A 25,455-nucleotide genomic window follows, 5' to 3' on the forward strand; every position below is an offset into this window, starting at 1 on the left:
GAAGGTTAAGAAAGAGTGGAAAACAGTATCAACAGCAGTTTACAGCCATAGGTGGTGGCACCAGCTGCCAGTGTAAGTCCAGGTGTTCAGACCTAGAAGGCCCACCGGCGCTGAATCACTTAAAGTCTAAAAGTTCAGGGCCAGGATGCTTGAAATATACTAATTTCACAAAGATGACAAAAAGTGCAAAAAGTCCCCTGCAAACTCAACAGCTGCAGCAGCCAGGTCGAAGAGCAAAGGTAGGAGAGTGCGTGGCTGATGGGGGTGGGGGGCGACACACAGCACCCAAGGGCCCATGCAGTGTGGAGTGTGAGTGCCGGTCTCTGCCAGCAGCCACCTTGCTCCTGGGGACGCAGACTGCTCGGCTCTTTGGGGCTGAGCCGTCCTGAGCTCCTCCCCAGATGCACAGCCAGAGATTAGCCTCTCCTCCTGTTTCCCGTATTCTGATCTTGGAGGGAGGCAGAGCAGTGGTTATCATTCCTACTCTGCAGACAAGGCAACCGAGGCCCAGAGAAGAGGAGGAACCATCCATCCTGATGGTTCCAAGCTGGGGGCTCATTCATCCCTGGAGGCTGCTGGCCATGGGGCTGCTAGGCCTGCTCCCCCTGAGGCCTCTGGGGTGGGAGGTACGACACCCCTGAGAGCTTCCTTTCTGGAAGGCTGGGGGCAGGAGCTGTCGGACTTCTGGGCTGTCCTGCTTCACAGGGGCCTTTGCAACAAGGGCAGTGGGGGCTGGGGTCATGCAGCCCTCCAGCTGGGAGCAAACCCGATCTTGGTGGCTGCCCGCAGGCCGCCTCTCGGGCCACAGAGGATCTGGCAGGATGAAGAAATGGGGGAGCTCAGACTTACGGGAATCTCAGGACCTGCGTCAAGAGGACTCCTGCCCAGAACCCCTAGATGGAGACCCTAACTCCAGGCCAGCTCCAGCCAAGCCCCACAGCTTCCCTGTGGCCAAGAGCCGCAGCCGGCTCTTTGGAAAGGGTGATTCGGAGGACACATCCCTCATGGACTGCTCTTATGAGGAAGGTCAGCTGGCATCCTGCCCGGCCATCACAGTCAGCCCTGTTGTCACCGTCCAGAGGCCTGGGGATGGTCCCACCTGTGCCAGGTAAGCTGCATCTGGAGCTCAGCCTCCCTCTCCACCAGGAGCCTAACTGGCCCAGCTGGCTGAGGCCCCAGCCGTGGAGACACCATGGGATACTCGAGTTTATGGGCTGAAGGTCATAGAGCCAGGGAGCGGGGGGGCCTCCAGAGGTCGCCTGGTCCAGCGTCTGTACTCATAGGCCCTTCGGGACATGTGGCCACACATGCTGGCATATATGCTGATCCTAGCTGCTGGCTGATCTCTGGGTCCAGGCTTAGAATGCTCACCAGCCCTAACCATGAGGACTCTAAGTTGGAAGGCTCAGGCGCAGGATGCTTTTAGACAGAGTACAAAACAGTTCCAGTGAGAGCGCACCAGGCCTCCCACCTCCTCCGAAGCAGGACAGGGACTGCACAGGGCTGGATGACTTCTGTGGCCCTGTGAGGGTGCTTTTTCACTTAGCAGAGGCCAGCCAAACCCCTGCCCTCCATCCCCTCCAGGCTCCCCCAGCCTCTGAGCAGGCAGAGAAGTGAGTGGCCTGGGTATTGGAGGAAGTGGAGGCTGCAAAGACTTTCTAGATGATGCCTACACACAGGGTGGGGACACACCAGGGGTACACGCGCCCCACTGTTCCCTGTTACAGCCTGGACTGAGCGGTGGGTTTTGTATCGTGTTTTTTCCCCTTTTGGTTTGCCTCGGGGTTTAGTTGTGCCCCCTGACAGGCTCTGAAGGCCTCAGGGCTGAGACCAGAGTATGAGACGAAGGTGTTTTCTGGCCCTCAGGCAGCCATCCCAGGACTCTGCTGCCGAGAACCTCAAGCTCTATGATCGCAGGAAGATCTTCGAAGCAGTGGCTCAGAATAACTGTGAAGAGCTGGAGAGCCTGCTGCTCTTTCTGAAGAATAGCAAGAAACATCTCACAGACAGCGAATTCAAAGGTGGCCTGGAAGCCGCCGGGTCCCGGGAGCGGCCTCGCCGTGCTGCCTGCTCTGACCCCCACTTTGTCTTGCAGACCCGGACACAGGGAAGACCTGCCTGCTGAAAGCCATGCTCAACCTGCACGACGGGCAGAACGACACCATCCCCCTTCTCCTGGAGATCGCCCGGCAGACAGACAGCCTGAAGGAGCTGGTCAACGCCAGCTACACGGACGGCTACTACAAGGGTGAGGGAGGCCCGGGCCGGCATGGCTTTGCCCACAAGTTTGCCTGGATCCAGGAGGGCACCGTCATGCCCGGGAAAGGCTCTGAGCTCCTTACTCCCTGTCCAGCCACTGAGTTGGGATCTCCTGGTCCTGGGGGTCCCTGCACCCCCCACCCCCCCCAATGGCTCGGTGCTCCTTACACTTGGGCCATTTTGATTCCTTCAGCTCCCAGTCTGGTGTTCCCTGTTCTGGGGGGTCTCTACTCCTGCCTCAGGGCCTCCTTGGGCCTCCTTTGGTGGGGGGTCACGCTGCATGTTCTGCCCACGCCCACCGCCGGCAGCTGTCCGGGCAGCCCCCGCAGGACGACGAGCACAAAGCCAACAGCACGCGTCCTCCACAGGCCAGACGGCACTGCACATTGCCATCGAGAGACGGAACATGGCACTGGTGACCCTCCTGGTGGAGAACGGGGCCGACGTCCAGGCCGCGGCCAATGGGGACTTCTTTAAGAAAACCAAAGGGCGGCCTGGCTTCTATTTTGGTGGGGAGACCACGTGGTAGACACTTGGCTTTTTGATGATTGCTAAGGGGAGGTTTGAGGTGGAGACGGAGGGAGTTGGAGGCTGGGTGGTGCAAGGGCCAGTCTCTTCCTGGGGAAGCCCACCGCTTGCCTGTGTTGGCTGCAGGTGAGCTGCCCCTCTCCCTGGCTGCGTGCACCAACCAGCTGGGCACCGTGAAGTTCCTGCTGCAGAACTCCTGGCAGTCGGCCGACATCAGCGCCAGGGACTCGGTGGGCAACACTGTGCTGCACGCGCTGGTGGAGGTGGCTGACAACACGGCCGACAACACCAAGTTTGTGACAAGCATGTACAATGAGATTCTGATCCTGGGGGCCAGACTGCACCCTGCGCTGAAGCTGGAGGAGCTCACCAACAAGAAGGGGCTGACGCCGTTGGCTCTGGCCGCCAGCAGTGGGAAGATCGGGGTAGGGAGGGGGCATCATGCCTGAGCAGGGGGTGCTGTGGGAGGGGCCTGCCTACCTTCCTAAGCTTCTGACATCGCCACCTCGCAGAGCCCTGGTGCTGCCCCACCAGCCTGTAGAGGGAGGGCAGGGGGCATTAGAGTCAGCCAGGGGAATTGCGAGATGCCGAGCAGAATTCATCAGCTCACACGTGGCCATTTCTGATTTCCAACTCTGAGCATCACCGACAAGACACAGAATGGGGGTGGGGCGCTGGGGTCTGGGTTGAGCTGAGGGTGAAATGGAAAGAGAAGCTGTTGGTGTTTTTTCATGGAAGATAGGACTTTTGGGTGACATGGGGTCCTAATGGGGTGGGGCAGGCCCAAGCCTGTGGACGATGTCAGGCCATGGAAGGCTGAAGGTGGGGCTGGGCAATTGGGAACTGAGGGGAAGGGGCTTCTCAGTACCAGAGGATTCTGGGAGCTTGACTCTGTTCATACTGAGTCTCTTAGGATGAGAACATTGGTTTTATAACCTTGGTTTTATTTCTTGGATTTTATTTCCTTCTGGCTTGAGGTTTTCTAGAGAGGACCACTGCAGTCCTTCACTGTGAGATGGGGGAAATGGGGGGCCAGGTGTGATCAGGTGATGGGTCCGATGTGGCTGCAGTTGGGGTCTGAGGCAGTGGGAAGTTGATCTTGATGGTGGTCAGGAGGCTGCTAGATGGGGGTGGGGCTCTCCTGGGGCTTGGGTGGGGTCTCCAATGGGCTGGGAAGCAGAATTATTCTTAGAGCAGAGCTGGTAGGGAATGCAGCCCGTGCAGGGCCCCAGGCTGGCCTCTAACAGGCTCTTGTATCCCTGCGGCAGGTCCTGGCCTATATTCTCCAGAGGGAGATCCAGGAGCCCGAGTGCAGGCACCTGTCCAGGAAGTTCACCGAGTGGGCCTACGGGCCCGTGCACTCCTCACTGTACGACCTGTCCTGCATCGACACCTGTGAGAAGAACTCAGTGCTGGAGGTGATTGCCTACAGCAGCAGTGAGACACCTGTGAGTGGGCTGAGGCTGGGACCCAGCCAGGAAGGGCTTCGGGTCTCACTGCACCCCAGCCCCTACTCCCGCTCCCTAATCTGGCTCTGGCCCCTCCCATCAATGGAAACCTGCTACCCGGGGCCTACACCCTGCGGTCTCATCTCCCCATTCATTCCCACCGAATGTCTTCCTGCATCATACAGTCAATATATGATAATATTCCCATAAAACTTAAATATTTCAAAAATACATAGACAAGAAAAGAATCCTCCTTTTTTACCATATAAAAACATGTAGCTTCATTTTGTTTATATAAATGGGATTATACTATATATAGTACAGAACAACCATGCTTTTCACTTAGTGGCATGTTTTATTTTTTAAATTTAAAACTTTTTTATTTTGGCTGCACTGCTCGGCTTGCAAGATCTTCCCCGACCGGGGATCGGACCCGGGCCCCCTTCAGTGGAAGCACAGAGTTCTAAAAACTGGACCGCCAGAGAAGTCCCTGTAGATAGTTTTATATCAGCACATAAGAGTCTGCTTCATTAAAAAAAATTACTGCAAGTATTCCATAGAAGGAATGGGGTGTAAATATCCAAAGAATGACATTTGAGTTATTTCGTTGTTGTTTTTTTTTCTACTACAATGCTACCGGCCACTTGGCATGGGTTTGAGAATTTTTCTACGAAGGACACCTGGAACTGGAATTGCTAAGTCAGAAAGTATGGCCTCCAAAAAGATTTCATGAATGTACTTGCCCACCACCCATGGGTACACATCTACTCGTGTCCTTGCCAACCTGGGTATTACCAATCTTTTTTTTTAGCCTAGTTTAAGCCCATGGAGCCCAAAATGCTATCTCATTGATGTCTTAATTCTTGTTTTCTTGCTTACCGTGAGGCTGAGAATTTTTTCATGTGTTTTCAACCATTCATATTTCTTTGGTAGATTTCCTGTTCCTTGTCCTTTGCCATCTCTTCTACTGGACTGTTTGCCTTACTCTTTTAGTGTGTAGATGCTCTTGTTATGAAATGAATTGATCCTTTCTCTATTGCACATGTTTCAGATATTTTATTTTCTCCTAGTCTCTTGCAAACTTCATTTGCATCATTTGCTTATACAGAGTTTTCATTTTGAGAGTCGAATTGGTTAGACTTTTTCTTTCATAGCTTTTGTGACTTGTGTCTTGCTTTGGAAAGCCTTTTCCACTTCAAGATTGCACATACATCTTCCAATACTTATATTTAGTTCCTTTGTAGGTATTTTATGTTTGGCTTTTAAATTTATCAAGAATTGATTTTTGTGTATGTGTGAGGTAGGTGTCTTACTTATTTTGTTTACAAATGAGGGTCCCAATGCCACTTAATGAAAAGTTTATCCTGCCACCACTGCTGTCCCATCTTTCTAAGGTGACAGGTGCTCCAGGCCCTGAGGCTGACTTTGGGGGCTGTAGTCTGTGCTGTTGGTGATGATGGGCTGCCATGATGTCTCACGGGGCAGAGGCTGCACTTACAGGGGCAGAATCCAGAGGAGGGAGAGGCCTGGCTTGCTTTGTTCTGTCCTGTCAGCTCCCACCTGGGCTGCCATGCTGAATCTGGGCCTCTGACTCAGAATCCCTGATGTAAGTGTTCCCAGAGGGCTGGCCCAGGTAGGAAACAACCTCGAGAAGGACTGGGGTGTTTGGCCTAGAGAGAAGGCTCTGGGGCCACGGCTGCCATCTGCACATCTCTGGAGGTTTTCAAGGGCTGGAATGCAGTACTGGGGTCCCGAGTGCAGAGCGGGGACCACTGGTGGGAAGCAGAGAAGACCAACTTTACTCCAGAGAGCAGAATTTCCCGACAAGCTTCTTGGGGCAGCAGAGAGCTTCCCATCCCCAAAGGTATTCAAGAAGACACTGAACATGGTCCTTATTTGGGGAGCTCCAGCTTGGGTCAGTGTTGCACTCAATGGCCCAAAAAGGCTAGGATGACCTGATTTTGGCTCATCCACATCCTAGGAATACTTGAACTTTACAGAGAGCTCGTTGATGTGAGACTTTTGCCCCAAAGCAATCCTTGTAATGGTGGTATCCCAGGCACTGGGCCCACTCACGGCAGGAAAGACTTCCCCGTTCCCTTCAGTCTCATGCATAGGTGATTGCCACTCCCACCTGGATAGCCTGTCTGACTCAGGGCCGGAAATGGGAGAATTAAGGAATTCAAAGGCCTCTCCCTCAGCAGCCTCATGCTAAGCTCTGCCTGTGCCAGCCTCTTCCCGATACTGTGGGAACAGCAAGGATGTAGGCTCTTGGGAGAGTGTTATTACAGAGCGTGGGCGTAGAATGTCGCGTGACACTGCTACGCTCTTGAGTGTCAGGGGCTCTTAGGGTCACGTGTCCCATGTCACCCCTTGTTCACTGCACAACAGAGACACTGAGGCCCACAGGGGGGGCCACGTGGGGAGCCGGCTGTGACCCTCCGCTGCCGCCCGAGCTGAGGGCGTGGTCCTGCAGAGACGTGGGTGTGATGTGGTCCTGTGAGACGGGTCCGGGACGGGTGAGCCTCACTCCTCTTTGCTCCCCTTAGAATCGCCATGACATGCTCTTAGTGGAGCCGCTCAACCGCCTCCTGCAGGACAAGTGGGACAGATTCGTCAAGCGCATCTTCTACTTCAACTTCTTCATCTACTGTCTGTATATGATCATCTTCACCACGGCCGCCTACTACAGGCCTGTGGAAGGCCGGGTGCGCCTGAGGCTCGGGCCTCTGCGAGGGACGAGGGGAGGGGGCGGGCGTTCCTATAAGACCCCGAGACCACGGGCCCAGGCCAGACCCTGGAGACATGGAAGAGTCACCTGGAGATCTTACGTCCCTGTGCTCCGTCCTCCCTCTCCTGGTCGTCTCCCCTCCCTCTCCTGTTCTCAGCCCCTCCTTTAGCCTCCGGGTTCTGAGAGGCGGAGCCTGTGGTCGCTGAGGTCCCTGATCGCAGGGGGGCGGTACTAGGTTAGAAAGGATGCAGGAACTGGGCCTCCAGAAGCACCTCTCCGCTCGTCTGGGTGTCTTCAGGGTCCCAGGTGGCGTCAGCCCTGAGCACATTGCCAGCCCTCTCGCCTGCCTGCTTTTGTTCACTCACTTGCACATTATTCATTCCCTGGACATATACTTCGAGGGCTTCCTCTAAGCCAGGCCCTGGGTTATGCATCAGATTAACTTAAGACCAGACTTTTTCCGCTACCAGGAGCCATAGACTCCCTCAAGTTTCTGAACTGAGTCCTTTCCATTCAGTATCCAAGCACTTAACTTGCTGCCTTTATCTCCAGGTTGCCTTGCTTGTAAATTTGGTTGAAAAACTCAACTTCCTAGTTAGGTGCAACCCAATTTCTATACAACTATTAAGGCCATCTAATGACTTTATTTTAAGAGAAACGAAATGTGTGCTAATGAGACAAGCTAGTGAACTAGTGCTTATGAAACATGGATGATAGGCTGGAAGGAAACCCACTCTGGAAAACTGTGGCTGAAACACAAGGACGACACACACACGTGCGTGGGCGCACACGCGCGTGCGTGTGTGTGTGTGACGGTGACGTCTCTCCCTCCACCATCCGTGGGGAACCTTGACAGTTCTGGGAGACCAGGCGTTCGCCATAGGCTGTGGGAACAGCAGGAAGCACATGTCATTGGATCTGTAAGGGTGCCTCCACCTAATGCCACCACCGTCCTCCCAGCCAAGCAGAGCTCCAGGTTAGGACATCATCCAGGAGACAGTACAGTACAGTAAGGACACTCCTCTTAGCAGCTGGAAGCTGCCACTTTGGAAATCAGGTCCCACAGAGGGGCCTCCTTGCAGATGTGCCCATAATTATGCATTGTCTTTATTTGTGTCTCTCTCTCCTGATGGAGGCTGAGCCTTTCCAGAAGGGGCTGGGTCTTAATCGCAGGGCTCTGTACCAGGTAAATGTTTGTGGAATGAATGAATGAGTGAATGGAATCACTAACTTCTCTGCCCTTTGCAGCCTCCCTTTAAGCTGAAACACACCGTTGGGGGCTATTTCCGAGTCACTGGAGAGATTCTTTCTGTAGCAGGGGGAGTCTACTTTTTTTTCCGAGGGGTAAGCATTCCTTCCAACTCCGTGAGTTTCCACTATCACCGAAACAAAAAGTCAAGAGACTCACTCAGCGCTCACCCACTTTTTAATTCATCAGCCACATAATGGCCCTGATAGAGGAGCTTAGAGACGCACAGGTGAAGATGAGATCCCTCAGGCATTCACAGCTGTGGGAGGGTGCAGGTTTGCCCAGTGGGTCCCTGCGGACCCAGGGCAGTCATGCTTGAAGACAGGCAGTCAGGGCTCTCCACTGAATGTAATATTTAATTACAGAGATAGTGTGGAAGCCTCTTAAGAGACAGGATCATGACTAGTAGTTGTTTAATTAATTGAAACAGCCCATTATAGCTCTGAATAATGAAAGAAATCTATATGTAAACTGGAACCATTTTATTTTAACTAAAAACTCAAACATGCATATTCCTTGGCCATTCTTCTAATATATGTGGAACCACTGTTGCATGTACAAAGGGACCTGAATGCAGAATTTGAGATTATTGTGATTTTTTCCTTTAATCTTTTTTTTTTTTTTTTTTTTGCGGTACGCGGGCCTCTCACCGCTGTGGCCTCTCCTGCTGCGGAGCACAGGCTCTGGACGCGCAGGCTCAGCGGCCATGGCTCACGGGCCCAGCCACTCCGCGGCATGTGGGATCCTCCTGGACCGGGGCACGAACCTGCGGCAGGCGGACTCTCAACCACTGCGCCACCAGGGAAGCCCCCCCTTAATCTTTTTGATCTAAGCTACACCTCTTTTTTTTTTTTTCAGTAACTCACCTTTAAGGAGTTTTTCCAAATCACTGGACTCTGTCTTCACAGAAACAACTGTTTCTGTTTATTTTCACCCTCCTAGTTTATATTTTAGTAAAGTACAAAGCTGCAGTAGCAAGTGCAGTGGGCAAAAAGCATTATTGGCAAACAGGATTAACCAGTGGGAGGGCAAGGCGGGTGTGGGTGTCCTGGAGGGGAGCATGCACCGTGGGCATCAGTCAGAATGTTTTCGGGGGGTGGAGAGCACTGGTTTATCCTGGAGAGTTAGTTCGGTGGAGGATGGTTAAAGAATTTTTACTGTAATTCAAACTTGTTTAAGAAAATTAGGAAGAAAAAGTACAAATTAAAAAGAAGGAAAAAAAATCACGCAATTCAAGCACAGCAATTAATAACATTTTGGTGGTTTTCCTTCCCATCTTTGCTTCTAGGTATAGCTGTAATTCCACTCTATTTTAAAAAAATCTTCCTGACCGAGTACATAACATTACCCCATTAGCCTGACCCATCCTGTTTCACTGTCTTCATTATCTTTGCTTTGATGCACTCCCATGGTCCATCGTGGCTCCATTTAGGAAGCATTCTGGGCGCTCACCATTTAACCTTTCCTGGGATCTTACTCTGTTTACCTGCAGATTCAATATTTCCTGCAGAGACGGCCATCACTGAAGACCTTATTTGTGGACAGCTACAGTGAGATGCTTTTGTAAGTGATACTGACTCTTATGCCTCTGTAGCAGATAGCATCTTTTGGCCATGAGACCTGGGGTTACAGCAATCAGCTCATTCTCACTCATTCTCTCACATCCGCTGGGCCTGGCACATAGTAGGGCTTCACAAACATGTTGAATGAATGATGGAAGGCACCCAATAAACGTTTGTCGGGTGAGGAATACTGAGGGTCCACTCTGTGCCAGGTATGTTCCAGGTGCTAGGGAATTTCTTTTAAATCCGGCACATCTGAAAATATTTCTACTATACCTTCAACGTTTGATTGATAGCGAGGTTGGTTATAAAATTCTTTTAAAATTGTGAAGATATTTCTCCATTTTTTCTTTGCTTTCACTATTAAAGGCGACAAGTTCAAAGCCATTCTGATTCTGAATCCTCTTTTAAGACCTCTTTTGGTTTTTCTCTTCGTAAACCTATGGTATCTTCTGTTTATTCCTAGTGTTTGGAAACTTGATGTTTCTTGATGCAGATTTGTTTTTATCCAATATTCTGGGTACTTAGTGGGCTCTTTCAATCTAGAAATTTATGTCCTTTATTTTTTTGTATATTTTCTTGAATTATTTCTTGATCTCTCTTCTGGAACTCCTGTGATTTGTATATTGAACCTCCTGACTTCGTCCTGAACTAGTTCTTACATTTTTTCACTTGTGTTCTCTTTATTTTTGGCTCTTCTTTCTGGGAGGTTCAAATCAATTTTAATTTCCATTCTTTCTAGTGAGTTTATTATTTTTGATATCATGTTTTTAATTCCTAAGCGCTCTTTTAAAAAAATTCTATTTGTTCCCCCCCCCTTTTTTTATAAGTTTATTTATTTATTTATTTTTGGCTGCGTTGGGTCTTTGTTGCTGCACATGGGCTCTCTCTAGTTGTGGCGAGCCGGGGTTTCTCTTTGTTGCAGTGCACGGGCTTCTCATTGCGGTTGCTTCTCTTGTTGCGGAGCGCAGGCTCTAGGCATGCAGGCTTCAACAGTTGTGACTTGCAGGCTCAGTAGTTGTGGTGCACAGGCCTAGTTGCTCTGCGGCATGTGGGATCCTCCTGGACCAGGACTTGAACCGGTGTCCCCTGCACTGGCAGGTGGATTCTTAACCACTGTGCCACCAGGGAAGCTCCTGTTTGTTCCCTTTTATTACACTTTATTCTTGTTTCATGGATGCAATATCTTCTTTTGTCTCTCTACGACTATTAAGATAGTTTTTGGTAATTTTTTTCTTTTTGCATAGCTTTTGTTTTCTCCAAATTGTTGATTCCCATTTGCTTGTTTTGTTCTCTCTTTCATGTAGAGGCCGTTCTCAGAATATTTGGAAATCTTTGATGTCTGCTCATGATTAAGAGTGGAGGACTGAAAAGCTGGTTGGAAGCTCTTAATGTGTGAATGGGGCTTATCTTTTTTTTTTTTTTTTTTTGCGGTAGCGGGCCTCTCACTGTTGTGGCCTCTCCTGTTGCGGAGCACAGGTTCCGGATGCGCAGGCTCAGCGGCCATGGCTCACGGGCCCAGCCGCTCCGCGGCATGTGGGATCTTCCCGGACTGGGACATGAACCTGTGTTCCCTGCATCGGCCGGCGGACTCTCAACCACTGCGCCACCAGGGAAGCCCGGTGCTTATCAATTTTTAGCTGCATTATAGTCTGGTCTAGATAAACAATTTGTTGGAGAATGTCCAAAGTCAATCTGTTGCAGCTTTTCAATCTTCTATCCGGAGGGAAGAAGTCTAGCTGCCAGCTTCCTGAGAGCTGAGTGGAGAAGAGGGCTTTACGTAATGTCTTGTATAGAAATCACATAATCTCCTGTTTTGGGTAAAATACCAATGCTTTCTTGGGTGTCTGATGAAACCGGGTCCAAAGACCCTCTGCTTTATCTTCTTCAGAGACAACACCTCCACTCTTACTCACGTCAGGTCTCTTCACCTCCCCTCGAAAGCCTTTTGAGTTTCCTTGATGAAACGAGTTGGTTCTCAGGTTTCCGCACTATGGATTTGGATTTGGCTTTCTTGGGTCTGCTAGGTCAGTTTCCATTTGTTCACTACGTCCCAGCTTCCAGAATTCCTAGGTGGGGACTCCATTTGCCTATGTCAGCTGGCGTCAGTTCTTATTTTGGCCAAGGGTCTGCAGATGCCGAGGAATAGTTTTTCTTTGCAGCAGAACTCCAATTGACGAGCCAGTTTAAGGACACTAGTTTTCAGTACACTCACATCAGCACAGCGGTGACTTTTTGCTGGGTTCTCACACACAAATGGGAGGTTGGGTGGTCAGTGCAGGCTTCTGTGTTAATGCAGCTGTTGGGCGGGCACTTCCGGGAGGAGGCCATGATGAACAAGGAGACCTGGGACGAATAAGTAAAGAAGGGACCACTGAGCAGACCCTGTCATAGGATCGTCGTAGGATAACGATCATAGGATCGTCCAGACGTCCTCCAGCCTGTCCAAGGCTCCGACTAGGGCAGCCCTCACCAGATTAAAGAGTGAAAGGACATCTTCCCTGGCTCCTCACCTGAGTTTGAGGGTGTGACCAGCAGGCTCTACCTGTGGTTCTTTCAAGAGAGCACAGCCTAGACTTCCTCAGAGGCCTAGGCCTCCTAGGTTCTCTGTTGTCCGTGAGGTTATTGTTCCCAGGGACTGGACAGGGAGGCTATTGGAGCTACAGCCATGTTTCTCAGCCTTTTTTCATTATTGCCTTTTTAGAAAATTTTTTTCCTAATTGCCCCTCCCATGAAATCTCCTACTGCAAATGTGCTATATATGCGTTTATGTACTGTATTTGTATCTGTGTTTTGTGTGTAAAAAGGATAAGATTTTGCACATGCAACACCCCCTCCCCCCGCCCCCCGAACCGATTTTTGCCTCTTGGGAGCGATACTCCTCCCACTGAGACTCATGGGCTAAAGGAGGGAGGACAGCCATCCCCAGCTCACCCGTGGCCTGGGGCTGTGCCTCTGAGGAGAGGTCCAGGCATCTGGGGTCTTGTCTGTGAGGGTGCAGGCCCCCCGGTGCCCATGGACAGGGCTTGCTGTCCCTCCCCCGTCAGCTTCGTGCAGTCGCTGTTCATGCTGGGGACCGTCGTGCTATACTTCTGCCACTGCAAGGAGTACGTGGCCTCCATGGTTTTCTCCCTGGCCATGGGCTGGACCAACATGCTCTACTACACCCGCGGCTTCCAGCAGATGGGCATCTATGCTGTCATGATTGAGAAGGTGGGTGCCGGTGCCGGAGCGGTTCTCTGCAGAGCCCGTTTACCTCCTGAGTGTGTGGGACCCGGTCTGGGGAGTTGTTGTCTGGGGAGGTGCTGCTTTAAGACCCAGTTTTGCAGAGAATTCCCCAACAATGAGGCAATCTGGCCTTGACCCAGGTTTGGGGGGCTCCCCTGAAACTTGATCTGCCACATGCCAGGCCCCCCTCTCCCACCAGAAAAAGGCCCATGGGCGGGGGGCGGGGGGAGCTGTGGTGACTCCCTCATGACACCTGAGCTGAAAACCACCAAACCAAACCTACCTGTCTGTCCTCTGATTCCACTTGGGCTCAAGATGAGCCCCCAGGCCGATACAGTCCTGGCCCTTCCCTTGGCCCCTCCCGGGCCTTGATTTGCTTCTGACAAGCCTGCTCTCTCCCGCAGATGATCCTGAGAGACCTGTGTCGCTTCATGTTTGTTTATCTCGTTTTCTTATTTGGGTTTTCCACAGGTAACGGGCTTGGTCAGGGCTGGTGGGGGGCAGGGGGTCCCGCTGACCTCATCTTCCTGAGGACCCTGCCGGGCTGGGTGGGGAGAGGCCCACCGGGGTGTGTGTCTGCAGGTGACAGAGCAGATGGACAGTGAATACACTGAAATAGTAGGAGAACTTAGAAATTGATTCATAAAAGATTTTAAGTCATTTTAGAGGTATGAAGTGCTGCTTACCTATAGTATAGCTGCATTTTGGCTCAATTAAACTTTTTAAAAATTTAGATGTTATTTCAGAAAAGCCACAAGAATAGTACAAATAACTTCTCTATAGTCTTTACTCAGATTCCCCAAATTTTACCACATTTAAAAAAATCACTTTCTCTCCCAGCTACACACACACACACACACACACACACACACACACACACTACACCATACTTAAAAGAACAGAGTGAGTTGCAGACATGATCAGTCCTTTAGCGCTAAATACTTCAGTGTGTATTTCCTAAAAACAAGAACATTCTCTTACATAAACACAGCATAATGATCAAAATCAGGAAATCAATATCAATACAGGACTATTAGCTCATTTCCAGCCTTATTCAAATTTCACCAATTGTCCTAAAAATATCTTTTACAGAAATGAAAATCCCAGATCACACATTACATTCACTTGTCAAGTCTGTTTGGTCCCCTTCAGTTGGGAGCAGTTCCTCAATCTTTCCTTCTCTTTTGTGATCTTAGCATTTTTATTGAGTAAAGACCAGTTTTTACAATGTCTCTCAGTTTGTGTCTGTCTGATGTTTCCTCACAATTAGATTTCGGTATACATGTTTGGTCAGAATATCAGTGAAGTAATGTGTGTCTTCCTTATATCAGGAGTCCCGTGATGTCTGTCTGTCCCATTTCTGATGATAACTTTGTGGTTCTTTTTTTAGAATTGAAGTATAATTGATTTATAATATTGTGTTAGTTTCAGGTGTATAGCAAAGTGATTCAGTTACACACATATATGTATGTTTTTTCAGGTTATTTTCCATTATAGTTTATTACAAAATATTGAATATAGTTCCTTATGCTATACAGTATATCCTCATTGCTTATCTATTTTATGTATAGCAGTTTGTATTTATTAATCCCATACTCCTAATTTATCCCTCCCCTCTTCCCTTTCCCCTTTGATAATGGTAAGTTTTGTTTTCTATGTCTGTGAGTCTGTTTCTGTTTTGCTTATAGATTCATTAATATTATTTTTTAGATTACACATATTAGTGGTACCATATACTATTTGTCTTTCTCTGTCTGACTTACTTCACTTAGTATGATATTCTCTAGGTATATCCATGTTGCTGAAAATGGCAATATTTCATTCTTTTTTTATGGCTGAGTAATATTCTATTGTATATATATATACCACATCTTCTTTATCCATTCATCTGTCAATGGGCACTTAGGTTGCTTCCATGTCTTGGTTATTGTAAATAGTGATGCTATGAACATTGGAGTACATGTATCTTTTTGAGTTAGAACTTTTCTTTTTTCCAGATATATGCCCAGGAGTAGGATTCCTGGATCATATGGTAGCTCTATTTTTAGTTTTTTAAGGAAACTCAATACTGTTTTCCATAGTAGCTGCACCAATTTACATCCCCTCTGGTGATGTTACCTTTGGTTACCTGGTTTTGGTAGGTCTACCAGATTTATCCGCTGTCAAGTTAGTATCTTTCCCTTTGTAATTGATAAGTAATTTGTGAGGTGATGCTTTGAGACTGTAAATATCCTGTTTCTCATCAAACTTTCACCCAGTGATTTTAGCATCCACTGATGGTTCCCACCTGAATCACCTGATCCTGTGATGGTTGCCAAATGATAATTTTCTAATTTATTCTTTCTACGTTTGTTAGCTGGCATTCCATTGTCTGGAAGAGCTTTCCCTGCAGTAACGTAATGGAAGGGGTTTCCATTCTCCTACATTGATTTATTTATTTACATCAGTAGGGCCTCTTTGATTCTTTTGTGTGTGTGTGGATTCTCACTTTGTTAAGTGGGTTATAACTCCTTACTATTATCATTTCTTTTCATGCTCAAATTCTCCGAGAAATAGTCATTAGGGGTCCCTTGCAGCTGGCTCCTGTGCCCTTTTGACACACCACATCCTTTTCTTAGCAACTGAGTCCTGCTTTGATCCCCATCTGAGTCCTACTGTTACGTGGTTCACGTGGTATCCTGTCTGGGAGTGATGGGCAGCTTTGACTGGAAGGGATCTCATAGGGATTAGTGTGGGCTCTGGCGCTTGATCTGAGCCACAGGAGGGGATAAGGCCAAGGGGGTTATGCAGTAACCATGGGGCACAACTGCTACAGAAGCTCTCAGGCTCTGGAGTATCTCTCCCAAAGAAGAGTACAGAATGCAGCAAGAAGCCATTCTGATCTGAGCTGCTTAGCCCCCATGGTTCTGGAATGGGCTGGCTCTGGGCTACCCTCTAAGGGGCACAGGCAGACAAAGGTGTGACTGAGAAAGTAGATGCGGACCCAGGGCTGACATGTAAGGTTAGGCAGCTTGTGTACTGCACACATGTGACTGTATCACATTGTGCATATATATTTATTTTAGCATTTTTTTCCCCTAGCAGATGATGATAAAACTTTTCTATTAATAAAACAGTATATTATGACAAACTGATAGTTTTGAAGAAGGGAGTGCTTTTAAAAACAAAAATCACACAAAGGTGCCTCACAGCTAGGCCAGAGTTCCTGCCGCAGACCCATCCTGGGGGTAGTGGGTGTGCATGTTGGGGAACCTGGGGTCTTGGCTTCCATCCAGCCACATGTTCCCCATGCCCTACAGCGGTGGTGACACTGATTGAGGATGGGAAGAATGGCTCCGTGTCAGCTGAGTTGACGTCGCACAGGTGGCGAGGTCCTGGCTGCCGGCCGTCCGACAGCTCCTACAACAGCCTGTACTCCACGTGTCTGGAGCTGTTCAAGTTCACCATCGGCATGGGTGACCTGGAGTTCACGGAGAACTATGACTTCAAGGCTGTCTTTGTCATCCTGTTACTGGCCTATGTGATTCTCACGTACATCCTCCTGCTCAACATGCTCATTGCCCTCATGGGCGAGACGGTCAACAAGATCGCACAGGAGAGCAAGAACATCTGGAAGCTGCAGGTGGGTGCTTGGCGGGGTGTGTGCAGCACGAGGGGGTCCCCTGCACGCTTTGGGGAGGGTGCAGAGAGCCTAGCCAGGCCGCGGGCTCAGGCAGCAGCCTCTCCCTCAGTTGGCTCCCCCTGGCTCCTCCCACAGGGGTCCCTGCCCAGGGTCACCAGCGGGTGTTTGCAGACTCTGTGTCTACTGTGGGCTGGGCAGTCCCTGCGGGGAGGAGATGGAGGGTTCAGCCCCACGGGGGTGCCTGTCGCAGAGGAACTCCATCTAGAGTGGGCACCAGAGACCAGACTCGGGAAGCAGCTAATATGGGATGGGCCCTGAGAGCTGCATCTTTGAGACACCTGGTCTACATCTGCCTTTCCAACTAATGATAAAAGCATCATTGTTATTAAGTAGCACTGGCTCTACACCAGGTACTGTTCTAAGTGTCTTACGTACATGCTCTCTTTAATCCTACAGTAATGCTACCAAGAGGGCACTCTCACTCTCCCCGTTTTTGGGTGAAGGCACGAGGCACAGAGAAGTTAGGTATCTGTGTCGGCACAGGCAGTCTCACCCCCGAGCCTCTGCTCTTAGCCACTATACCACGTTGCCCCTTTGTGAGCTCCTCAGGGGAGGAACTGGGGCTGGCATACTCCATCTAACTCATGGTTGCCCTGCCCAGACCCAGAAGGCACCAGCAGCGCCTGTGCAGGTCTGAGCTCCATCCATGGAATGTGCACCCGCCTGGCTGTGGGAACCAGCCTGGTGCAGAGGGTTCTGGAGGTCCGGCTCGGAGGCACAGGGACGGGGAGAGACCCTGCAGACGCTGATCTTGGCAGGTGACACTGGCAGCCAGGGGCGGCTCCTGGATGAACCCTCTGCCCCTCTGCCCTTTGTGTCGTCCTGCAGAGAGCCATCACCATCCTGGACACGGAGAAGAGCTTCCTTAAGTGTATGAGGAAGGCCTTTCGCTCAGGCAAGCTGCTGCAGGTGGGGTACACAGCTGACGGCAAGGACGACTACAGGTGGTGTTTCAGGTAATTCCCAGGCAAGAATCAAAGCTTGGGGAACTTGGGGGCTAAGCTATGGAGACCCAACCAGAATCAGCTGTGGGTACAGAGGCCTAACTCAGGGCTCACCTGTGGGCCTGGGGATTCACCCAGAGCCAGCTGTGGGTACAGGGGCGATTCCAGGGCTTAGCATGGGTATGGAGGACCCACCTGGAACCAACTGTGGGAACATAAGCCTTTCTCAGGGTCTCTTGGGCCCAGTCATGAACATAAAGGACTCTCCCAAGGCAGCTGTAGGTTCAGGGGCTGCCCTAGGGGTTGACTGTGAGCATGGGGGCCCCACCATAGATCCCAGATGGTGGGATCCAGACATGAAATACTGGTAAATGAGGTGTCCAGAAGGGGTCACCTAGTGATCAGGGTCGGAACCAGGAATCCAATCTTTAAAGTTCCTGGGTCCCACAGTGTGGTCAGAGAACTCATCTTCAGGGGTGGTGTCCAAAAGGCAGGCCCCTCTGCGCCTCCTCTCGCCAGCTGTGTCTCCCCATCCTGGTCTACGGGCGTGGCCTGCGGGGCGGGGAAGCTGGCCGTGGACCACCAGCTCCCTGCTCCCTCACCTCCTCCCCTTCCAGGGTGGACGAGGTGAACTGGACCACCTGGAACACCAACGTGGGCATCATCAATGAAGACCCGGGCAACTGTGAGGGCATCAAACGCACACTGAGCTTCTCCCTGCGGTCGGGCCGAGGTGAGGGGAAGGTGGGCAGTTGAAGCCTTGGGGTCCCCCACTCCTGGAGCAGCCCCAGGTGTCAGCCACCCACATAGTCATGGGCGCTCCCGTGCTCTCTCGCACGCCTGCGCAGCCCGCTGCTCCGTGTGCCCGTGCCCGCTAGCTCTGCACGCCCCCCTGGTTGTCAGTGCCCCAGAGGAAGCCGTCAGCCCACGTCCAGCCTCTCTGTGGGTGCCCTGTCTCCTCCTGCCCAGTCCTCACACCCAGCGTCTGCCTTCAGCTCCGTGACGCTTACGGACACCAACAGGGACTCTCACCCGGCCCAACACATCCAGGCAGGCAGAGGAGGGAAGAGTGGGAGGAGAAAATGTACACCTTGAACAGAGAAGCCCCGTGGAAAATCACTACCAGAAAAAGTCCTTTCATCATTAATAGTAAACATTTTAACAGTGGACATGAAATGAAAGGTCCAATGGAAGATATTTACCTAAAAATGAGGCAAACCTAGTCTTATATTGAACATATTTTGAGTTATAATTACAACCCTGCACTAAGTCTGTTTCTCTTTTTTTTTAAGTTGTGGTAAAATATATATAACATGAAATTTGCCATTTCCATCATTTTTTTCAAAGTGTACAATTTGGTGGCATTAATTATATCCACAGTGTTGTGTAAGCATCACCCTTACCTATTTCCAAAATGTTTTCATTATTCCAAACAGAAACTCTGAACCCATTCAGCAGTTATCTCCATTTCGCCCTCCTCCCAGCCCCTCTATTCTACTTTCTGTCTCTATGAATTTCCCTATTCTAGGTACTTCGTATAAGAGGAATCACACAATATTTGTCCTTTTGTGTCTGACTTGATACTGCTCCATTGAATGTATATACCATATTTTATTTATCCATTCATCTGTTCCCTGACATTAGTATTGTTTTCACCTTTTAGCCTAGTGTGAATAATCCTGTGAACACTAGTGTACAAGATTCTTTTTGATTTCCAAATATCCAGTCTTCTGGGTGGTAGTAGAACTGCTGGATCATGTGGTAATTCTAGGTTTAACTTTTTTGAGGAGCTGCCAAATTGTTTTCCAAAGCAGCTGAGTCATTTTACATTCCCACGAGCAACGTACCAGGGTTTCATTTCCTCACCTACACTTGTTATTTCCTGTTTTCGTTTTGATTATAGCCATCCTAATAGATGTGAAGTAGTATCTCATTGATTTACATTTCCATAATGACTAATGATTTTGAACATCTTTTCATGTGCTTATTTGCCATCTATAGATATTCTTTGGAGAAATGCCTATTCAAGCCCTTTGCCCATTAAAAAAAATTTTTTTTGGCGTTCTTTGTAACTTTCGGATATTAATTCTTTATCAGATATATGATTTGTCAATATTTTCTCCTATTCTGTGAGTTGCCCTTTGATGTACAAAACGTTTATTTTGATGAAGCCCAATTTATCCATTATTTTCCATTGTTGCCTATTCTTTTGGGGTAATATCCAATAAATCATTGTCAAATCCAATGTCAGGAAGATTGTCCCCTGTGTTGTTTTTGTTAGTTTTTTTTTTAAGAGTTTTGTAGTTTTAGCTCCCTAACATTTTTAAGTTGCTATAAACCTTGGACTGTTTCACAGAGTTCTGACTGCATTGGTTCTAAAGTTTCTGCCTTTTTAAAAAATGTTTTTGTGGAGGCATGGGTGTTTAGAGCTGCCTACTTTGCCAATTTGCTGATGTTGCTAATTCTTTTCTTTAATTTTTAAAAACAAATTTATTTATTTTATTCATTTATTTTTGTCTGCGTTGGGTCTCGGTTGCTGTGTACAGGCTTTCTCTGGTTGTGGCGAGTGGGGCCTACTCTTCGTTGCGGCGCACAGGCTTCCCATTGTGGTGGCTTCTCTTGTTGCAGAGCACGGGCTCTAGGCACGCAGGCTCAGTAGTTGTGGTTCACAGGCTCTAGAGCACAGGCTCAGTAGTTGTGACGCACAGGCTTAGTTGCTCCTCGGCATGTGGGATCTTCCCGGGCCAGGGCTCGAAACTGTGTTCCTGCATTGGCAGGCGGATTCTTAATCACTGTGCCACCAGGGAGCCCAGTGTTGCTAATTCTTAGATGAACAAATGAATCAAGTGTTGATAGTTTTTTTTTTTTTTTTTTTGGCTTGCTCAGGGAAAGGGCATGATTTTTCAGGCAAACTTGCCTGTTAGCATGACACTGCGTGTTTGATATTGCTTCATAGAGAAGCTCATTTTTTTATATTTCACAAACTTTAAAAAGTATACTTTATTGAGATGTAATTTACATACAATAAAATGCACACATTTTAAATGCACAGTTTGATAAGTTTTGACAAATGTACACACTCAGGCAACCACTACCCCACTCAAGATACAGAACATTTCCATCATCCCAGAAAGACCCTCATGCCCCTTTGTAGTCAATTCCACCCTCCCCATCCCAGGTAACTATCTAATTTCGATCAGTATAGATTAGTTTTATATCAGCTTTTGTTTACCTGAAAATGTTGATTTCATCTTCATGTTTGAAGGATATTTTCATTGGATATAGAATTCTAGGTTAACAGGGGTTTTTTTTTGTTGTTGTTTTTTTTTTTTTTTAAAGAAGATGTTGGGTGTAGGAGTTTATTAATTAATTAAATAATTTTTGTTGTGTTGGGTCTTCGTTTCTGTGCGAGGGCTTTCTCTAGTTGTGGCGAGCGGGGGCGACTCTTCATCGCGGTGCGCGGGCCTCTCACTGTCATGGCCTCTCTTGTTGCGGAGCACAGGCTCCAGACGTGCAGGCTCAGTAGTTGTGGCTCACGGGCCTAGTTGCTCCGCGGCATGTGGGATCCTCCCAGACCAGGACTCGAACCCGTGTCCCCTGCATTAGCAGGCAGATTCTCAACCACTGCGCCACCAGGGAAGCCCTGTTGTCATTGTTTTTAATTTTAACACTTAAACTGTGATTCTCTGCTGTCCTCTGGCCTCCATTGTTTCTGATGAAAATTTACCCATAATTTGCACTGCTGTTCTCCTGTCTGTAGTGTGTCTCCCCACCCTCCCCCCGCCCCCGCCCCCAACCCCAGCCCCGGCTGCTTTCAAAACATTCTCTTCATCTTTGCTTTTCAGCCGTTTGACTAAGATATGCTTAGGTTTGGTTTTCTTTGGTTTTATTCTGCTTGGGGTTTGCTGAGCTTCTTGGATCTGTACATCAATATGTTTGGAAACTATATACACTTTGTTTTAGTCTCCCTATCTGCTCCTTTTACATGCATGTTAGACCATTTGATATTGTCCTGTGGGTTTCATTTGTTCATTCCTCCTCAATTTTTTTCTATTTCTCAAATTTGATAATTTCTATTGATCTGTCTCCAAATTCATTGACACTTTCCTCAGTCATCTCTAAACTGCTATTAAGCCCGCCCAGTGAATATTACACTTCAAGTGTTAGGCTCTTGGTTATGGAATTTCTATTGGGGTCAGTTTCTACTGACTGTTTTTTTCCTGGCTGTGAGTCACATTTCTTTGTTTCTTGTATGTCTAGTAACTTTAAATTGTATACTGGGCATCGTAATAATATGTTGTAGAGACAGTTGATTGAATTTTTATCCTAGTTGGCAGTTCAGTTACTGATGAATCACCTTGAACTTGTGTAGGCTTAGTTTTAACCTTTATTGCGGGAGGCCTGTGGAAATTCCAAGGTATTTGCCAATCCCATCAAACTTGTAGGACTCAACCTCCAAACTGTTTCCACTGTGGATCTTGTCGGGGCTTGGTTAGAGGCTTTTTAGGGTGGGTCTCGAGTAGATCTTACTTTAGTGTGTGTACAGTAAGTAGGGTATTTCTGGTATTTTAGCTTGATCCTCAGAGTAGAAAAAGGGTGGTGAGGAAGTCTCTCCACTGGCGGGGCTGGATCTCCAGTATCCCTCAGTACGGCTCAACTTCTGGTGTCTCCGTCCCACTTTCAACCCCATAGCATCCGCTGTCTGAGAAGCCTGTGCAAGTACAGCCCAACTGTCAGCCAAGGACTTGGGGGGACCCCCCCCAAAGACTTCTGGACCTCTACCTCTACAGCTCCCTTCGTCCTCGTCTCCTGCACCCTGTCCCACAGATTCTAGCTGCTTCGGCTGCTCAGAGGCACGGCCACTTCGGCTGCTCCCTTCTTCCTTAGCTCAGAGGCACTGCTACACTCTGCTTAGACTCCAGCTCGCTGCACTGTAGTCTGAGAACTTGTCCCTAAGCAATACGTTAGGGCGATCGCAGGGCGCACCCTGTGAATCTCACTTCTCTCAGCAATTGCAGCTTCTCAGTCTGTTGTCTTATGCCTGAAGACATTTGCTGCATGTATTTTGTCCAGTTTTATGATTGTTTATAGCAGGATGGCTAGCCCAGTACTAGATACTCCATCAGAGCTGGAAGTGGAAATCTATTTTATTAAGAGGCTTACTTTTGGAAAACTACTCAAGGGCTTCATCAGTGTTCCCAAGGGCCTCCTGCAGTCCTATACTCTCCCCACAAGTTTCATTAGAAGCACTCCCCGTGTCATGTCATAACATCTCTTTTTCGGTTGTTAACTGGTCCAGCTTCACCACAGAGCCGTTCAAAGATGGCTTTGCAAGGGATTTGAGTAGTTTTCCAACGTTGCTTCATTGATTTCATGAAACCACACACCTTTTTACAAGATTTGCTGTTTCACTTTGCAGTTGATTTGTGCTGTGTTTGCATGACATTGTTGGCTGTTGAGGCATCGCACATTCACTGTGCTATTAATAAAGACATTGATCCAGTGACAGGGATACACACACACTCATGTTACTTGGGGAGGGGCTAGGAGATGGTTAGAGGATCCCTGGTTTCACACCTATGCTTAAGTAGGGAGTATTTCCTGAGGATTTTGCTTTCCTATACAACCTCGTAACAGTGGAAACTCCCATAATGAATAATCAGATTATTCAGGTAACAAGGAACTCTCCCCACCCACATAGCACTAGTGATTGGGAAGGCGTGAGGGAGCGCAAGAGAGAAAGGGCAGGGAGGAAAGTGGTCAGTAGCTGAGCTAGGGAGAGCACGTGAGGGGGTCTTCGTATCAGGACTGTGGGAAGCAGGCACCGGGAGCCCCATGCCTGCTTTGAGGGCCCAGGGACTGGAGCTGGGCCAAGCGGTCTCTGAGGAGGGGTATCCCCACCATCCATCCAGCCAGAAGATGGTATCTTCAGTGAGCACCTGGCCTGTCTCCCCATGGAGGCTTCCTGCTTCTATGCCTTCCCTGAAACATCCTCCTGGTGCTTGTATCAGGCTGTGGTGAACGGGGGCAGGCCAGTGTCAGCCTGCGGGCCCAGGGGAAACCCGAGGCCTGGAGAATTCAGCTGGGAGGTCACAATGGGCCCAACCTCCCACATTCCTGATGTCTTTGGGATGTGACCAGTGCAGGACACCAACAGAGGAGCCTGAATTGTGGCCTGAGGGCGAAAGGTGTGAATTTAGGCTGGTTTTCTAGAAAGATCAGACCCAAGATGGCCAGCCAGAGGCAAGCAGAAGGAGAGCACGTACAGCTGTTCCTCTTGGCTGTCACTTCTCTGAGGTTGCTGGGGGGAGGGAGGGGCTGGAGATTGCTCTGGGGGTGACAGTGGGTCCTCCTCAGGGGCTTCCTGGGATTTCATGCCACACATGAGAGCCCACTTCAAGGCCCAGTGTCACCATGGTTCCCTTGGCATTGTTCCCAATCTGCTATTCCCTGGTGGGGCCTGAACCCCAAATCCTCATTCTTTGGCTGGGGTTCATCACCCTGCAGCTGACCTGGTGTGGAGCTGCTCCCAGGGCAGCCCCAGCATTGCTCTCCCTCCCACATGGGCAGGGAGGAAACCGAGGCTGAAAGCAGCACCGGAAAATCCTGAGGCCACAAGCAAGTCAGGGTGGGGTCGAGGAGGAGAATTTAGGAGCTGCCAGAGCAGATGAGCCTCCTCGATCAGGTGAGGAAAGAGGAAATGGCACTGATCCCTGTGTTCCGGAAGCACCGATGTGCTTGTGCCCCCTTTTATCTGGAGGGTGGTAAGGCCAGCAAACGACCGTTTGGTATCGTTTTGCTGCTTCCAGAGCAGTAATAGTGTTTCATCTTTCAGCTGCAGGGAGGAACTGGAAGAACTTTGCCCTGGCTCCCCTCTTAAGAGATGCAAGTACTCGAGAAAGACACCCTGCCCAGCCTGAGGAAGTTCATCTGAAGCACTTTGCAGGGTCCCTCAAGCCAGAAGATGCCGATATCATCAAGGATTCTGCTGCTTTAGGGGAGAAGTGAGGGACCACACAGGGTGCTCTCAACCCTGTGGGCCTTAGGAAAGCCCACTGTCTCCGGTAAGAGGGTGTGTAGGGGCCACCAGTGATGCCTCAGCAGCCTGGCCCTACCGGCACCCTCCTCGCAGGCCCTTTCCTAGACGGCACGGATCAAGCTGCAGGGGGCATTGCTGGATGCGCGGGTAGAGCTAGTCACGCCACCCTCACTGTCCCCAGCTGACTCTCCTAACACAAAAGGATGTTGCTTTCCTGTTTTTACTGACTTTATCAAACATGGCGAATGAGAAATCGCCACGTGCATGTACGCGATGCCCCGGTTTCCTTTGGTTTTATATTCCTGGGAGTGAAAGGCAGCGATGCCCAGGGAAACACCTTTTAGAACAAAACACATCTTTGAGATAAAATGCCGAAGCCCTTGTCTATTTTGTCCTTAATATCTCCCCTGTCCAGAGTGGTCTGGGGGTGACGATGTTTGCTCCTCCAAGAAGGTGGGGGAACCTGGCCCCATTCCCAGCTCTGCCAGGATCAGGTGTTTCCGGAGTGACTCCCTCCTTCTGTGTGATCCATCGCAGTTCCAAAAATATTAGCTCTATCGCTGTTCAAATAAAAGTACAGAACCATGTCCCAGAGCCACGTGGCAAGAATTTTTTTAATGATCTTCCCTCTGTAGTGGCCATAATCCTGCTCGCCTACAGGGATACCTACTTCCACCTCTACCCATCCTGCCGTCCATCAGATAGGTACAGAAATAAATACATCTGTCATATCAAGTGTGAACTCCATGTCAGTCATTGAGCCGGCGTAGCTCATTGGCTCCGTG

The 25,455-nt window shown here is 49.3% G+C and overlaps 1 protein-coding gene across 1 annotated transcript; it reads left to right on the forward strand.

Annotated features, from left to right (window-relative positions):
* Positions 1-806: 806 nt before the first annotated feature.
* TRPV1 (transient receptor potential cation channel subfamily V member 1) lies at positions 807-25,375 on the forward strand. The gene is made up of 15 exons (XM_060134868.1): positions 807-1,108; positions 1,867-2,021; positions 2,096-2,248; positions 2,628-2,768; positions 2,914-3,212; positions 4,056-4,235; positions 6,785-6,943; positions 8,215-8,310; positions 9,708-9,778; positions 12,825-12,990; positions 13,410-13,476; positions 16,305-16,627; positions 17,516-17,643; positions 18,249-18,364; positions 24,467-25,375. The coding sequence occupies exons 1-15, from the start codon at positions 822-824 to the stop codon at positions 24,637-24,639; spliced, it is 2,514 nt and encodes an 837-aa protein (XP_059990851.1). The 5' UTR covers positions 807-821; the 3' UTR covers positions 24,640-25,375.
* The last annotated feature ends 80 nt before the right edge of the window (positions 25,376-25,455 follow it).

Source organism: Lagenorhynchus albirostris, chromosome 20 (assembly GCF_949774975.1).
Source record: "Lagenorhynchus albirostris chromosome 20, mLagAlb1.1, whole genome shotgun sequence".
Classification (NCBI taxonomy): domain Eukaryota; kingdom Metazoa; phylum Chordata; class Mammalia; order Artiodactyla; family Delphinidae; genus Lagenorhynchus; species Lagenorhynchus albirostris.